General features: G+C 42.3%; 1 protein-coding gene across 1 annotated transcript in view; it reads left to right on the forward strand.

Moving 5' to 3' along the window:
- The window catches only part of CORO1C (coronin 1C), a 74,366-nt gene that overhangs the window by 20,485 nt on the left and 36,035 nt on the right, over positions 1 to 17,846 (forward strand). The window contains exon 2 of the mRNA XM_026515052.3: positions 6,926 to 7,125. Coding sequence (XP_026370837.1) covers positions 6,931 to 7,125 — 195 coding nt within the window. The 5' untranslated portion in view covers positions 6,926 to 6,930. The remainder of the gene's footprint in view (positions 1 to 6,925; positions 7,126 to 17,846) is intronic.

Genomic DNA, 17,846 nt, shown 5'->3' on the forward strand with positions numbered 1-17,846 from the left:
AAGCAGTCAACACATATTTTGTATGTTATATGATATATTCTGTATTCTTACAGTAGAGTAAGCTAGAGAAAAGAAAGTGTTACTAAGAAAATCATAAGGAAGAGGAAATACACTTACAGTCCTGTACTATATTTATTTTAAAAAAATCTGCAAGTGTACCCATGCAGTTGAAACCCATGTTGTTCAAGGGTCAACTGTAATTCACACACCATACTTTTCGCCCATTTAAAGCATACAGTTCAATGGTTTTTAGTATACATATTGATAAATACATGCAGCTATCACCAGTTGATTTTAGAACATTTTCATCACTTCAGAAAGAAACCCTGTACTTGTTAGCTGTAACCTTTTATTCCCCTGTTGTCATCTCCCTTCCCCATCCCCCTCCAAACAATCACTAATTTACTTTCTTTATCTGTCAATTTGCCTGTTCTGGACTTTCCTATGAATGGAATCATAATATGTAGAATTTTGTGATTTACTCACCATAATATTTTCAAGGTTCCTCCAAGTTGTAGTGTGTATTACTACTTCATTCCTTTTTATGGCTGAATAATATTTCATTGTATGAGTATGCCACATTTTGTTTTCCCATTCATTTAATGAGTATCCAACCTATGGGTTGTTCCTTCCCTTTGGCTATTGTGAATATGCTGCCAAGAACATTCACATAACAAATATTTGTTTGAATACCTGTTTTCAGTTCTTTGGGGTGTATTTCTGGGAGTGGATTTGTGGGTCATATGGTAACTGTTTAATCACTTAAAAAACTGTGAGACTGCTTTCCAGAATAGCTCTGCCATTTGATACTCCGCTAGTAGTGTATGAGGGTTCTGATTTCTCTGCGACCTCATCAACACCTGTTATTCTCCGACTTTTTGATTCTAGCCATCTTAGTGATCATGAAGTGGTATTTCTTTGTGGTTGTGATTTACATTTCCATAATGACTAATGATGTCCAGTATCTTTTCATGTGCTTATTGGACATTTATTTATTTATTTTTCAAGATTTTATTTATTTATTTGACAGAGAGAGAGAGAGACAGCCAGCGAGAGAGGGAACACAAGCAGGGGGAGCAGGAAAGGAAGAAGCAGGCTCCCAGCGGAGGAGCCTGATGTGGGGCTCGATCCCCGCACCCCGGGATCACGCCCTGAGCCGAAGGCAGATGCTTAACGACTGAGCCACCCAGGCGCCCCTACATTTGTATATCTTCTTTGGAAAAATATCTATTCAAGTTCTTTGATTCCGTTTAAATTGGATTATTTGTCTATTATTGAATTGTAGGAATTCATATATAATCTAGACACAGGTGCCTTATCAGATACATGATTTGCAAAAAATTTCTTCCATTCTGGTGGATTGTCTTCACTTTCTTGATGGTATCTTTTGAAGCACAGAGGTTTTTAACTTTGATAAAATCGAGTTTATCTACTTTTTATTTTGTTGCTTGTGCTTTTGTTGGTGTCATATTTAAGAATCCTTTGTCAGATTGAAGGTCATGAAGATTTACTTCTGTGTTTTCTTTCAAGAGTTTCATAGTTTTAATTCTTTTACAGTTACGTCTTTGATCTGTTTTGAATTTATTATTTTATATGGTGAAGGTCAGGATCCAACTTCTTTTGTATGTGGCTGTTCAGTGGTCCCAGCACCTTCTGTTGAAGACTGTTCTTTCCCCATTGAATGGTTTTGGCATCCTTGTTGAAAATCACTTGACCAAAGATGTATGAATTTATTTCTGGACTTTGGATTTCGTTCCATTGATGTACATGTCCGTCCTTGTTCTTGTACCACACTGTCTTGATTTTCATTGCTTTGTAGTAAGTTTTGCAATCAGAAAGTATGGGTCTTCCTAATTTGTTCTTTTTTAAGGTTGTTTTGGTTATTTTTGGTTCCCTTGCAATTCCATCTGAATTTTAGAATCTGTTAATTTCTATAAAGTCAGCTGAGATTCTGATAGGGATTACATTAAATCTGTAGATCAGTTTGTGGAGTGTTGCTTTTTTTTTTTTTTTTTTTTTTAAAGTAGGCTCCATGCCCACTGTGGGGGCTTGAACTCACAACTTTGAGATCAGGTGTCCCATGCTCTACCAAGTGAGCCAGCCAGGCTCCCTGGAATATTGTTATCTTAATGTTAAGTCTTCTGATCCATCAACACAGGATGTCTTTCCATTTAATTGTGGTCTTCTTTAATTTCTTTTAGCAGTGTCTTGTCATTTTTAGTGTACAAATCTTTCACCTTCTTGGTTAGGTTTATTCCTATTTTATTCTTTCTGGTACTGCTGTGAATGGAGTTGTTTTCTTAATTTCATTTTCAGATTATTAGAGTGTGTAGAAATACAGTCGATTCTCGTGTATTGATCTCTTATCCTGCAACCTTGCTGAACTTATTCTGATAGTTTTTAAGTAGATTTCTTAGGATTTTCTCTATGTAAGATCATGTCATCTATGTTCAGAGATAGTTTCACTTCTTCCTTTCCGATCTGAATGCCTTTTATTTCATTTTCTTGTCTGATTGCGCTGGCTAGAACCTTTAGCACATTGCTGAATAGAAATGGCAAGAGTATACATCCTTGTCTGGTTCTGGATCTTGGAGAGAAAGCATCTTTCATCATTGAATATTGTGTTAGCTGTGGGGCTTTTGTTTTGTTTTGTTGTTTTAATCAGTTTGAGGAAGTTCCTTTGTATTCCTACTTTGTTGAGTGTTTTTATCATATGAAAGTCTTGGATTTTGTCAAATGCTTTATCTGTGTGAGATGATCGTATGATGTTTGTTTTTATTTGATTGATATGTTACATGATTTGATTTTCAGATGTTGACCCTACCTTGCGTTCCTGACAAGCCCCACTCTTTTTGTAGGTTGCTAGATTTGGTCTGCTAGTATTTTGTTGAGGATTTTTGCATCTGTATTCATAAGAAATACTGATGTAGTTTTCTTGTGATATCTTTCTATAATACTGGCCTCAAAATTAGTTTGGAGGTATTCTCTCCTCTTCTGTTCTTTGCAGGAATTGTTCTTTGTGAAGAATTGGTGTTAATTCCTTAAATGTTTGATAGGCTTCGGTGGTGAAACCATCTGGACTTAGGCTTTGTCAGATGATGTTTTTAATTATTATAGGTATCAGTCCATTCATTTTATAGAAGAGGAAACCGAAGCTCGGAAAGGTTAATAAGTAATTCGCTAGTAAGTGACAAAACTGGGATCTTAATCCAAATGACTTCTGTTAAGTTCTCGGATAACAATAGCTGACATTTACTGCATAGTTATGTGTCTCTAACCGCAATCCCCACACCAAGTGCTCATTTAATAATAACTTCAATTTCATATGTATTGTACCCATTTTCAGGTAGAGAATCTGACACTGACTTGCCCTATTGAACCTTGCCAGGAAGTAAATGATACAGCTGTGCTTCTTACTCACAAGGCTGTCCGACTGTGGAGCCTGCCCTCTAAATTGCTCTTCTCTATTGTGTGCAGCAAAAGCAGCTGTGCCACATGTGGACGGCTGAGCCCAGGTCAGGTTCAACCTTGTGTAAATGGGCTCACATATGTCACGTTCCACTTGGACATATCTGGCTTCAGTCAGCACAGTGCTCTGGAAGTACTGTCTTTTCTCACTTACTCTGCTATGTGGCTAACACTCTTCTCCATGGTTGTAGCAAAAGAACCTGCATATCATTCTGACTCCATGTGGTTAGGATGAAAGTAAGTTGTCACTATGCGTAATATAGAAATGACTTTTAAAGGTATTTTAGTATGGACGTCAGCCAGCAGATTTACATAATGCGTTTCAATGAGGACATTCAAAGCACTTTACATGTTTATATTCATATTCATATTGTTGCTGAGATTAGATGGTATCTGGTCTATTTGAGTAAAGAGGGAAAATTGTCTCTATTTTTTAAGTTAAAGGCCCTCCTCAAACATTCATTCACATTTCAAAGGAGGCCCAAAAAGCTGACCTGATGCCTTGTGTGGGTGGAGGGGCTGGTTGAGTGGTGGAGCTCACAGAGGGAGGTTAGCTCTCATCTCCTGCACAGTGGGGCGGGTGGTAGCTAGTCTTGGCAGCTGGTGTTCTGGGAGCCCCAGAACAAGGGCTCAAGGCTCCACTGTACAGAAACAGGTTGTCAGTGGTACCTTCTCATACCTGTGCGCGCCTGTGCTTGGTGATGTCTTATCCAGGGCCTGCAGCCTGGCTTCTGCTGAGGCTGGCGTGGGGCAGTGCCCTCACCGTGCAGCACTGGAGGAGGGTATCTGAGTGTCTAGCTGCTCTTAATTTAGGCTTTCAGTCAGTTTTCTCTGCAGCCTGTTTTCCACATCCCTGTCTTTAGAGATACACAGCTTTTCTTCTGAGTGCTCTGGGGTTTCACGATGGGCCTTGGCAGGCATCCTTTTCTGAGCCTTTCCTCCTGAGGCACTCAGCTGAGTGGAGAACATTCACACTTCCGTCAGTTATGTGTGCATGATCGCTTTCTGTCTTTCAGATTTTCTTGTCACGTTTACTTTTTTTTTTTTTTTAAGATTTTGTTTTTTTAAAGAAATCTGTACACCCAATGTGAGGCTTGAACTTTTACAACCCCAAGATTAAGAGTCGCACTGTCCACCCACTGAGCCAGCCAGGCATCCCCACATTTGCTCTTTCGTAGGCTTTTTTCCAGTGTTCTTTCTCTTGTGCTTCGGTGTTATCTACTTTTATTCCTTTTTTGGCATTTTATTAGGATTTCAGGAAGGAGTGGAGATAAATGTCATTTGTATTTCTTTTGTAGATTACCTCTTCATGTCTTTTTTTTTTTTTTAAAGCTTTTATTTATTTATTTGACAGAGAGAGAGACAGCCAGCGAGAGAGGGAACACAAGCAGGGGGAGTGGGAGAGGAAGAAGCAGGCTCACAGTGGAGGAGCCTGATGCGGGGCTCGATCCCATAACGCTGGGATCACACCCTGAGCTGAAGGCAGACGCTTAACCGCTGTGCCACCCAGGCGCCCCTCTTCATGTCCTTTGTATAACTTTCTATTGGGATTTTTATGTTTTGAATCGGTAAAAAATTCATACATGAACAATAATAACTCTTTGACATATGGTGCAGTCCTTCCTTTCTACTCCGTTAACTTACCTTAGAAACACTTGCTGGAAGATACCAGTGGGGATTCCAGTTTTGCTAACTTGTACAGATGGTTGTATAGGGAAATGGATCCAGAGACCAGCTGGCTGTACATTGACTTTTGTATGGATGTGATTTTCTTTTGGTTTTCACTACCCCACGGAAGCTGGCTTATCTATTCATACTTGAGAAATACTCAGGCTGTTTCACAAATGACCGACTCTGGCCAAGTAGAAGCGAATCATTTGCCATCTCCTCTACCAAATACTCTAAGTATATGGTCCTGGTAGTCAGCTGGAAAGGTCTGGCAACAGCTGGGCTGGGGAACACGGGTGCTCAGCTGCCTGCCAAGCGTTTGTTGCCTCAGCCCAGCCACATGCCCCAGGCTTGGAAAGAGGCCACTTTTGCACATGCCTTGGAAGTGTAGAAGGAGGCTCTGGCAAGTGTAAATGATCTCCCTCTGCATTTAGCAGTGGGCCCAGAGCCATGAGGAAGAGAATCAGAGGGAAGGAATTAGCAGCAGCCCACCATGTGTCCCATTTGGCATGAGTAGACAGGTGTTCACCTTCCTCTGTGCATGGTGATCAGGAGTACTGGTTTTCAGCTGAGTTGTCAGGTTTGACCATGTTCCATTTCCCCTTCTGTTTTCTCCAGGCCCCTTCTATCCTAGCCAATATGAACAGAATGTCCTGCATATTAGCAGACAGGAAAACTATATTGGCTGCGGTGTAGGAAACCTGGATCAGATGAGGCCTGGTGATTCCAAAGCATGAAGCTTTCAGTGCACATGTCCCTGGGATACCTAGTCTGGAGTACTTTGGAGTCTGAAGTGACCCATGAGGAAGCCCAGGAACACCGGCTTGGTGTCACTTCCCCTTACCCAGGTCCCCTGGTCACTTGGGAAGTGGCTGTGGTGAATGGTCAGCTCTGACATGAAAACTCATCCTGGTTTCATTTCCCCCCTGAGTTTTTCCTTTCCTCTGTCTGACTGCTACTGCTATAATCATTCTGGAACTTTCTCAGGCTGGTTTACTGCCACAGTTCAGCCAGCACCTTGCTTATAGCTTCTTCCCATCTGATATGTCCAATATACTACTGTTAGACCTCTTGTCATCCTAAATAACACTTTTATCACATTGCTTTCTATTTAAATCTTTGCTATTCTTTTCTAAGACCTAGCTTTTGACCTGTCTGCTGCCTTAGTCAGACTCCTGTTAGCACTTAGCACCAGAAGTCTTGTTCTAAGTTTCTCTGATATTATTCCTATGTTGGAAGGCTTTTGAAGACAAGGATGGTTGCTTATGTCTCTTGAATTTGCCACTACACGTAGCTGGTCTTAAGGAAACACTCATAAGCAGACACAGTCCTCAGCAAGAGCCGATGTCTGGGGAAAATGCTTAAAAACTGAAAAATTACCTTGGCAGACTGAGGAAAAAGCCACAGTAATATAACGTTTGGGGGGATTTGCTTTAGCTTCAAATTCACCAGATAACTTTACTTTGGATTTTCCTTATCTATGAAAGGAGAAGGTTGGAGTGAATTATCTTTCAATTCCCACTCAGCCCTGAAAGGCTAATTTTCCTTCATTCTTTGCCTTGATCTTTCTCTTGAAATTAAAACTGATGAGCTGTTTCTGGATCTTGAATTAGGAATTTTTCATTTCTTTGTAATTCTTTCCCTGACGCATTTTGTTTTCTCGGGTTATGTGCTGCTAAAGGGAATTTGGGTTTGCCATTTGGCTACTTTTTAGGAGAGCAGACAAAATGCCATATTCTGATTTTTTTTTTCCTGCTTGGATTTTAATGTACTTTTTGCTCTTCCACAGACACAATGAGGCGAGTGGTACGACAGAGCAAGTTTCGGCATGTATTTGGACAAGCAGTGAAAAATGACCAGTGTTACGATGACATCCGGGTTTCTCGAGTGACCTGGGATAGTTCCTTTTGCGCTGTCAATCCCAGATTCGTTGCCATTATCATAGAAGCGAGTGGGGGAGGAGCATTCCTTGTGCTCCCTTTGCACAAGGTAAGTAATCTGACTTTTCTGTTCTCTTAGACACCCTCTGGTAATCTCGATTTATTTCATAATAGATTAACTTTGGGGATTGATAGTTCACTAAGAATTGTGATTGTGGAGACCATTATACTCTGATGTAACGGAGGTTTACTCCACACATTTCACTAACCACATCAGTTTTTCTCTAACAGAATCATTAAACAAAATGGTAAACTCTGTTCTGGGTGTGCCTTCACTGAATGAAGAGTTTTTTGTTTTTTTTTTTTTAAGATTTTATTTATTTATTTGACAGAGACAGCGAGAGAGGGAACACAAGCAAGGGGAGTGTGAGAGGGAGAAGCAGGTTTCCCGCCGAGCAGGGAGCCTGATGCGGGGCTCGATCCCAGGACCCTGGGATCATGACTTGACCCAAAGGCAGACGCTTAACGGCTGAGGCACCCAGGGGCCCCTGGATGAAGAGATTATTGTAATGATGCTGTGAGCATGGGCGGGCACAGGCATTTTATGATTTGGTTAGTAATCATCCACTTTTCACAAGTTTTTTCAAAGAGTGCAATTTTTAAAAGGAGCGGAAAATTTTTTTTAAAGATTTTATTTGAGAGCGAACGTGTGTTCAAGCAGGGGGAAGAGCAGAGGGAGGAGGAGGAGAGATTCTCAAGCAAACTACACACCCAGCGTAGAGCCCGTCATGGGGCTCGATCACACAACCCTGAGATCATGACCTGAGCCAAAATCAAGAGTCCAGTGCTCAACTGACTGAGCCACCCAGGCACCCCGAGCAGAAATTTTTAAATTAATCTTCCTCTTCTTCTCCTTCTCCTTTGTTTTCCTTCTCCTCCTTCTCCTGTGAAGTCATGAAGACTGAGACTTTTTGGTTTTTTGAATGGTAAATGGGATGAGACCTTAAGAAAATGTCTCCCAACCAATGCAGGTTTCAAGTCTGGACAAGACTAGGTTTAGCATAGAATCTAGCAGTGCAAATAAGTGGTAGAAATAAAGGATCTTTACTGAAAGTTGTTACACGTGACCTTCAACCTTACTGGGCTTCCCCGTCTCCTGACTTTATCCTTCCAGGGAGCCCGCTCCAGTATGGGGGAGAAGATAGGAGATTTGTGAATTTCTGACTGTTCTTGAATATTGTAGATGAAACTCAGTACTTGCTTTAACAGGAGATCCCAGGATTGCAGATAAGTGGGGGTCGGGAGGTGGGTGTGAAGAGAGAAAGTGAGCCTGGAAAGCATCCTTTTCTAGTTGGCTTCTAAGAGGAAAATAAGTTTGGGTGAGTCCTGAGCTCTAATGATAAGGGCTCGGTACCGGTGAGGATGCAGGTGTTGGGTCACATTACAGCTGTTTCCACTCTGCTGAGAACATTGGGTCTCTGTGAGTCTGAGCCATGTATATTACGGGTACATCTCATCATAATGGACTGTGTGATTCTGAAAGTGGTTATAGTAGAGTGAATTTCTGTCAAAGTATTGTTTCCCATTATATTTCGATGTTTTTGCCTTGGGAAAATTCTCAGTGGGAAAACTTCCAATTCCCTTGTACTTTACTTTCTCTCAGATGTCATGACTGACTTATTTTAACATCTGATTTTTACTTCAGTGGCCAGATTGCTGTGATATTATACAATAGGACCATCTCACTATAGAAATAGTAGATGGATGCCTTTAGGGAACAAATTTGTTAAGTGTTTCCAAACATACCTTCTTACTGGCAGAGTTGTTGATTATATCTTAAAGGGGACTCTTTTTGTTAAGTTGAATTTTTATTTTCTACTCAGATACTTTTATTTCTGTGGAGAAAATTGCTGTTTAGCAGCAGATAATACATTACAGTATTGTAACTGCTTACCTGATTCTAGAGTGGGAGTTTGACTTTAATGTCAGTTGCATGTGGTGGGTTCTGTAATGGCCACCCGAGAGGACACCTCAGTTTGTCAACCAAGATCAGGCACCGGAGTACCATGATGTGTTTCGGAGTTTGAGTTTTTATTCTCTCTTTTATAGACTGAGAGATAGATTTAAGACTGATTTATTTACTTATTTGGCTTCAAAGAAATGGAACAAGCCAATTAAGCCCCAAAGTAAACTTTTTGAATGGTTTATCTTCCTCTGAGTTCAGGTAGTTCTCTTCAAGTTCCACATTCACAAAAGGCTCTGTGAATCCATCTTTGCTTCTACAAACCACAGGAAGCTTTGAGTTTCATTTATATCATTTAAGGGAGACCTGTATGCAGTTTCTAAGCCAACTGGATCTTATGATCTGGTTTTCACTTGCATTAGTATTTTGTTCTTTTACCAGTTGTATAGGAATTAAGGTAGAATAAGTTCTTTAAAAAGTGCTGTGTTTGGAAGAAGTGTTAGTTTTTGGAAGAACCTCAAGGGTCATTTTCCCAGACTGTAATATGGTCTGTGTGGCTTTGGTCCTTAAATACTAATTTGTTTTGGAGGAGGTGACATTGGCATAAACTAAGCCCAGCCATTGGAAATAAGGTCAGTACTTGGTGTTAATGACCTTTGTAATTGATGGGTTCACATGTACTGTGTGGGACTTTGTGTATTAAAGTGTCTGTATTTTAGCCCTTAGGGCCAGTGTGGCATAGAGGAAGAACACAGGTCTGGGAATTGGGGAGCTGGGGGTGGTTCAGTCCTGGCTCAGCTACAGACTTGCAGTAGGACATGGATATGTCACTCTGTCCTTCCTACAACTTCAGTCTCTTGACATCTCTGAGATAGTTTTATAATAAGGTGCTGCTTTTGTTCAAAGCTAAGAAAAACCAAATTCTTAAATATAATATGAAGTGATGCTTGAAATGGCAAGAAATGATGCTCCAGATGTGTACTGGGCTCCAGTATGTGTTGTTAGCAGTCTGGGATTACTCTAAACATGAATTGTAGGAGATGGGCATGGTTTTTAATAGCCATCTCAGAGACTTCTATTAATGCTCCCCACCCCCTTTTTTCCTGGTTATAGACAGGCAGGTGAGTTTTGGAGACGCTTTTGGGGCTCTCTGTACATATTAATACTGAATATGCATGTATCAATCTTGAGATGTATTGTGACTCTTCCGCAAAGGTTCCTTTTTGAAAACATGGCCTTCCATGAGTTTATCTTCAAAGCTAGTTAGTGTCCACAGTAAATAGGGCTTATTATTGCTACTTCGTGAGGTTTGTGGTTAGATTCTGGGAAAATCGTGATCTCTGTGGACTTAAAATAGATACAGTGTTAGGGCAGGTACATTAAAACACATACGTAGCAAGAGGCAAGCTTAGGAATGAATGTCTATTTATTTTAAGTGTATGGTTTATGAGGTTTTCGTTAAGAAGGTTTTATTAGAGAAAGTGGGATTGTAGGAGGTCACTGCTAGAGGACTACAGAAGGTACTGAGCCCTGAGGTGGGGTGATTTAGGTTAGCACACGTGGTTCAGGATCTCTTTTGTAATGCTCCCATCAGGCTGTGGCATGCTGTGCTGTCATGACTTTCAGGGTGTGGCTTAATACATTTTCTTACTATTTGGTCTTTCAGAGGATGAATAATAGCAGTCTTGCAGAACAGAAGTTGGCTTTGTGGTTTTGGCTGTAGGGATTTTTCCCCCCACAGTGACACAAGCTGCCTTGTATCAGCATACAGGTTTGAGCTCCCTGTGTACTGTACCATGTGGGCATGAACAAGCCTCTCCTGTGTGGAGTAGCTGCACTGGTGATGTGGGGTGAGGCATTCCCAGTCCTGTCCTGAACCGTGGTGCTCATACACACCGGTGTTTGAGGGAAGGTGCATGTGTGTGCGTGCACATACACATTAAAGCTTCAGATCACGGTGAACATGTAAATCCTAACTTAAAACAAGCGTGTGGGGGGGAGTTGGTTAGAATTCTATGCTCTTGATCTCTTAACATTCACTTAGGTGGAGCATGCAAATTGGAGGGCTCCTGTCTTCCCTAATTGCTTTCTCCCTTCCTCCCTTCACTGTTCTTACTTTGGGTTACTGGAGTGATGGCTGATTTCATCCTCCCAGTAATTGCCTCTTAGGCAGCTCTGCTCTGGGCCAGGGTGGGCTGGGTGTAGCCAGGCCTCTTACCCTTTTGGGTAACTATCCCCTCTCCTTCTAGCTTCTCTGGTATAGCTGTGCAGTACTTTCTTGCACACGGTTATGTTTCTCCCATTTGTTTTAGGAACTGTGTGTAGGAATTTGTGACACGGCTTTATTTATGTCTGTGAACTATCTTTTCAGCTCATCTGGTAGTCTTTCTCAACTAGGGTTTTGTGAAAGAATTCAGTCCTACAGAAAATCATTTCAGTAAATATTTTCTTAGTTCTCTCAAGGATGGGACATGCTATTCCTTCTAGATGTATAGGAGGGAAATTAATTCATTACATGAATTTGCTGCCTTAGAGCACTTGGACTTAATTTTCTTATAGAACCTGGGTTGACAAGGGCTGCTTTAGAGTGTTATTCTGTATTACTTATTGAGGAAGATTATCTTGATTCATTTCAGTCAGAATTCTAAGTACCTCTTCTTACTGTTCAGTATCCAATTCAAACGTAATCTCTGATTCACTGAGTCAGTGAAAATCGTCCTTTGGGTTCCCTTAGCTGCTTGTCCATGTGCTGGTACCACATCCTGCATCATCACAATGTACTATAATTATTTTCTTAGCCACTGAACAGATAAGGGAAGAATGATTGCAATTATAGTCTCTTGATCTCTTGACATTCACTCGGATGGAGGATGCAAACCCGATGGCTGTTTGTGTGGTAGACCTCCAGGATGGCCTCCAGTGATCTCACCTCCTTGTATCCATGCTCTAGTGTGGTTTCCTCCCGCATTAAATTGGGCTGAACTATGTAACCACTGGGATATGGTGGAGTTGATGGCATGTGACTTCTGAGGCTAGGTACTAAAAGCATGTTGGCTTCCGCTTTGTCTCTTTGGGAAGCAGCATGTTTTGAGGAGACTCGAGCAGTTCTGTGGAGAGGTCCACAGGCCCTCCTGCTGATAGTCCGCATCAGCTGACCAACCCTGTGAGTGACCTGTCTTGAAAGTGGATCCTGCAGCCCCGGCTGACACATGACTCATGAGAACCCTGGGCTAGAACCACCCAGATAAGGTGCTTTTGAACTCCTGACCCTCAAACTCTGAGACAATAAATGTTTACTGTCTTAAGCAGCTAAGTTTTAGTGTAACTTATTAAGCAGCAATTGATAAGTGATTCATGTATTCTGAGGATATAGCACTTGATTCATCATGTAAGTCACACAATGCATGAATAGATGAGATACTTACAGTGACCTAAAAGGCCTTCTGGGAGTTTTGGGCACTCTTTCCACATATCTCTTAAACTGTCTACACAGGTAATATTCTTAAATAAATCTTAAATGGATAATTGAGGGGTTCTGTGCAGTAGCAAGAGGAAGTTACGTGGCAAAATTTGGTGATCCTTTGTTCCGTGATACTCTCATAGAACCTAAAAAATGTGTTGTGAGGTCATAGCCACTGTCCTATGTATAATTTCAAATTATGTTATTGGTTTTTGGGGAAAAGTCTGGAATGTTAACATTGATGGTGGGATTGAAGGTGATTTTTATTTTCTACTTTATAATTACCTATACTTTTTTCAAAATGTTTGCAATGAATTTATTACATGTAAAGGTTATTTTTAAAAAATATTATCACTAATATTATCAGAGCATATATAAAGAGCTAATTGTTCTTTAAGCTTTAGTGAAGTCTAAAACAGTACTTTAAAAAAGTCATATTCAGGGGCGCCTGGGTGGCACAGCGGTTAAAGCGTCTGCCTTCAGCTCAGGGCGTGATCCCAGCGTTCTGGGATCGAGTCCCACATCAGGCTCCTCCGCCATGAGCCTGCTTCTTCCTCTCCCACTCCCCCTGCTTGTGTTCCCTCTCTCGCTGGCTGTCTCTATCTCTGTCAAATAAATAAATAAAATCTTTAAAAATAAAAATAAAAAAAAAATAAAAAAGTCATATTCATTCATTCACATACTCATTCCTTAGACATTTGAGTACTCTGTGCCAGGACCTGTGTTGGGTTCTTGCTCTTAAAAAGCTTTGGTAACAGTTGACCTCGATCTCTCTGATGGGAAAGTTTGTGTATATATAAAGTTCTCAGACACCTTAATGAGAGTTGAGTTCCAACTGAGGCTCATAAGTCAAGGAAGACATCATAGAAAAGGTCCTGTTGGAATTCGGGTTTCTCCTGTGTGTAGGAGCTAGGGATGAAACAGAAGAGGAGCCCAGCCAATTCGCTAAGCTGATGAGTTTGAAGAGGTGCTCAATTCCCAGCAGGACAGAGAACGAAGTGGGAGCCCCATTCCCCTCTCATATTCCAGGATCTCTGGGTGTGGAGGTGGGCGTTCAGTGAGACTGGTGAAATTGGATGTTTGATTGGAGAGATTAAGAGGAGGTAAAGGATAGCTTTTTGGTAGAAAAAGCATTTCCTTTGTCCTTTTGGTCCCATCACTTCCAGTGTAAATGGTGCAAAATTAGTGTTTTCCTTGATCATTATATGGAGAAGAACCAGAAAATAAGCAGCACTGTTCTCTATTTTAGGATTATTGTCGTAACTGGATCCACATAGCATTTTTCCTACGTCTTCTTCAGGGGAAAAGGCAATGCCTTCATGTCATCTTCATAAAAATACGACTCCAAAATGACCTCAGAATGTGCTTGGAGGGTCCCCTTCATAAATGGTCTTAGCTGTTGCATGGGTGGGGTTGCTGTTCTAGTTGTTTCTGCAGGTGCGGGAATTGAAGCTCAGACTGAGTGATTACCCAGAGCTGTATGGGGTCTTTCATGGATGAGAACCTGGACCTCTGAGCCTTTATTTGATTTGTACATGTATATTTTTGAATAACATTTCTCCCCCTACTGAGTGAAAGATTTTTTTGGTGGGGGGTGTATAGAAACTGTGGGTCTAATTGATACTTAATCCTTTGCATTCTTTCTTTCTCTGGCATTAGAAGGCTTAATAACAAAAACACTAGCTTGTCAGGGCTTTGGTTCTGTCAGCTGGGAGAATTGTCTTTAGGTTTGGAAAGTACTGGGTCTATACCCTGCCTCGAGGAGACAGCCACAGAGATGAAATCGCAGCACTTCACATTATGGAGGGCTTCCTTTAAGCGCCAGGCACCGTGCTGATAAGTGCCGTCTTTCATGGGCTAGTTCAAAAGGAGTGGCAGTCTCCCGATGGCGCTTTTCTCTGTGACCCCCCGTCCCTGCCAGCACCTGCTGGATTTGCATTGGCTGCATCTCCCCCTTACTGTACACTGCTGACAGGCAGTTTTCATTCCCACAAATAGCAGTGCTTCAGCTTGGACAAGGGGAGCGGTGCCAGTAGCCCTTTGTACAGATGTGGGCGTTTGGCACATGGTCGCTTTGGTGTTACGGGCAGGGAATTTTATTCATTGCCAGTGTCCTGATGTGTCACGGGATGCCCATTCACTGCCTCCTGAAATAGAGGCTGTCTGATGCGCTGAGCACCTTAAACTGTCAATTGTATGGGCGGTGAAAGGCTGCAAGGCGGGGGTGGGGGTGGAGGATGCAGGGGGACGGCACCAGGTGCAGAACAATGACTTCCAAATTATGTCACGAGCTGCCAGCCGCAGGAGCACTGCACGGCCTCATTACCACATGAAGTGCCACAGAAGGGCCCTTTCATTTTCTCCCAGTGACTGTTTTCCACAGTCCTGCTATGGGGGCTTTTAGGGGGCATACCCTGCTCACCCCCAGTTAACAATGGAGCACAAAGTCCTGGCAGAAGGAACCTCACAATGTACCCTGGGGCTATTTTTGATTACAGTGAGTGGCTGTGAGTCAGAGTGTGCCCTGGCAGATGACGGCTTCCACCCTCCCCTCCCCATCCTCCTCCCCTGGAGATGAGCAGGCCGCCTGTCCTTTGTACATTTCCTTGGCTGGCTTCTCCTGCTGCTGCAGTTCACTGATATGTCCACAGCAGCCGGCTTGTAGGCCTGACAGGGCTCTGACAGTGGTTTTTACCATATATGGCCATCAGAGCTCTGGGGCTGTCAGCTGGCCAGGATAATTTCCTTCCTTTGCTTTGATTGGCTGCTTGGTGGCTCGGAGAATGGTGGGATCTGGGAGTGTGTGGTGAAGGGAAGCCACTGAGTCAAGTGCAAAGAACGTTTAACTCTTTGCTGGTTTTCTGGAGCGTGAGTCTGTGCTAAGCACACAGGCAAGTGCTGCTAGCGAAAGCCCTCACTGTGTAAACATCATAACCTAAGTCTGGGAAAGCAGCGAAGAAAAGGTTTCCGAACACACATTACTCTGAAATAGACCCAAGGTTTAATGGACAAATATCTACAGTCCTGATTTGTCCAGAAGCCTCCTTTATAACCATATGTAGCAAATTTTCTGCAGCCAAGTTGAATATCTGTACTTGTTAGGGTGGGACCTGAGTTGAGTCCAGGGGAGGCTGAGCTGGGAGGGTGAGTGATGGAGCACATGTTAGCTTTCTTAGAGGACCAGTGACTAGAGTTTCTTTTCTGGCTGAGCTGTAAGTCATGAGTAAATGCTACAGTCTACTGAAGTGGGTCTGTACTCCCATACTCCCGCTTGTTTACAACTGCTGCAAGGTGGGAACTGCCTCTGCCGTGGAGCCCAAGACATTTACCTTTAAAAAAAATTACAGTATTTTTCTGGTTTTCATCTCTACTTCAGGGCGGGTGGTTTTTATTCTGAAGCTTGTGTGTAAGCCACTGCAGAGCTTGGACTGAAAGGGGTAGCTCTGGAGTTCGTCGTCATCACAGAAGGTCCTAGGGGAGAAATCCCCAGTGTCATTCGCTGAGTACAGGGAGTTAGGCAACTGATTACTCTCTGATTTGAAATTGAATTATTTGTTTTGGTTTCCTATATTTGCACTTACATCCGTAGTTATTTTGCTTTTCAGCTTTTTCTTTCGAGCCGAATTTTATTTTGACTAGGTTCTACCTCATCTTGGATTCCTAGCTTTTGTTTATTCTCAGACCAGAAGTGTATGGAATTACTTGTCTGTAGTGATGAGGTTTTCACTTTATAAATTGTTAAGTTAGGAAATACAGTGTCTCCATGAACTATTGCATATTTAGGCGTGGTTGAGCAAGGAAACGTTAACTTCCACTGTTTTGCTTTCTGATCATGAAATCCATAGTTTTACGGTAACTTCCCTCATATCTCTAATGAACTTTAAAATGGTCTATGCAGTATTAGCCCAGGTTTTAAAGAGGACCCATGATGCCAAATAATTTGCTTGGCATGTTTTCTTATGCCCATAAGCCTGTTGTTCTTTGCTCACAGGCAGCTGAGCTCTCTACAGAGCCGCCCTGCCTCTCTCTGGCAGCTCTAGGAGCTCCCTTACTTTACAGGACTGGGTAACCCAACCTGTGTGCTTGATTCCAGGACACCTCCGCTTACCCTCAAGGTTGGTGTTTTCGGTTCCCTTAAAGTAAAACCTCCTCAGAATGTATTTGTCCCGGGTCAGGAGCTGTCACTCTCGGTGGCCAGCTTGTCGACAAGATGTATATTTTGTGCCTCAGTCTTTCCAGTCTGCTGCAGAAGTCCTTGTCATGTTCCCTGTGCCACTCTGCCCTGTCCCATGATCACAGACACTGTAGTGTCTTCATGTGGAGCAATAGGGCCCGAAGAGATTTCAACAGAACATGTATCCACATAAATAATACTGATACAAGAAAAAGGAAGTTGAAAAAAACTTCAATAGACATCCTTTTTGGATTCCTTTGAACTCTGCACAGTGTGAATGGAGCCCTTATGCCTGGGCTCAAAACTTTTCCTTTGCTTCCGAGCACATGTTTGACTTACCATTCTCCTTGCTGAGAGTTCAAGAATTCTCAGTGTATTACTCCGAGGCCAGTAAGGAGTCATTATCAGTGCCTTACAAAAGTTCTTTTAAAGCATGAACAGAATGATTATGTTATTGAACTTTGGGCATATAAAGTGATTTTGATCAGCAGTTTTTCCTAAAATATATAAATATAAAGTAGGGATGGACAGTTTGGAAAATCTTTGTCTCTTGTTCCTTTTTTTTTTTTTTTTTAAAGATTTATTTATTTATTTATTTGACAGAGATAGAGACAGCCAGCGAGAGAGGGAACACAAGCAGGGGGAGTGGGAGAGGAAGAAGCAGGCTCATAGCAGAGGAGCCTGATGTGGGGCTCGATCCCAGATCGCCGGGATCACGCCCTGAGCCGAAGGCAGACGCTTAACCGCTGTGCCACCCAGGCACCCCTCTCTTGTTCCTTGAGTCAGGATAGGGAGGGGCTTCTTAGGCATTTATATCCGGGGGTGCTGGAGTCAGTCTGGATAATAGGCACAGAATATAAAGCAGCTGGATCAGATGACTGCAGGTCAGAATTTGGAAAGGCTCTGGGAGCTGCCATGCAGGACTAGAGGAGGGGGACGGTGTGGACTGCTGTCAGAAGCCGGCACCCTGGAACAGTGTGGATCTGCATGCCTGAACTCCGGGATGTCAGCTAGAAAGACGTCGTATGAGGGATACGTGGGGCATCTTAAAGGGGAGTCCTTGATTTGGCTGATAAAATTAACACGTGTCACTTTAACACCATGGAAGTTTATTAACTTTTTGGAAACCTATGTTATTGTGAGAAAGAGTGAGCCTGCTGGGAAAAATGCTGTGTGGCTTTAACAAAATGGTACATTTTGAAGTACCCACTAGGAGCTCCCGTGGCTCCAGTT

The sequence above is a fragment of the Ursus arctos genome, unplaced genomic scaffold (genome assembly GCF_023065955.2).
Source record: "Ursus arctos isolate Adak ecotype North America unplaced genomic scaffold, UrsArc2.0 scaffold_34, whole genome shotgun sequence".
NCBI lineage: Eukaryota > Metazoa > Chordata > Mammalia > Carnivora > Ursidae > Ursus > Ursus arctos.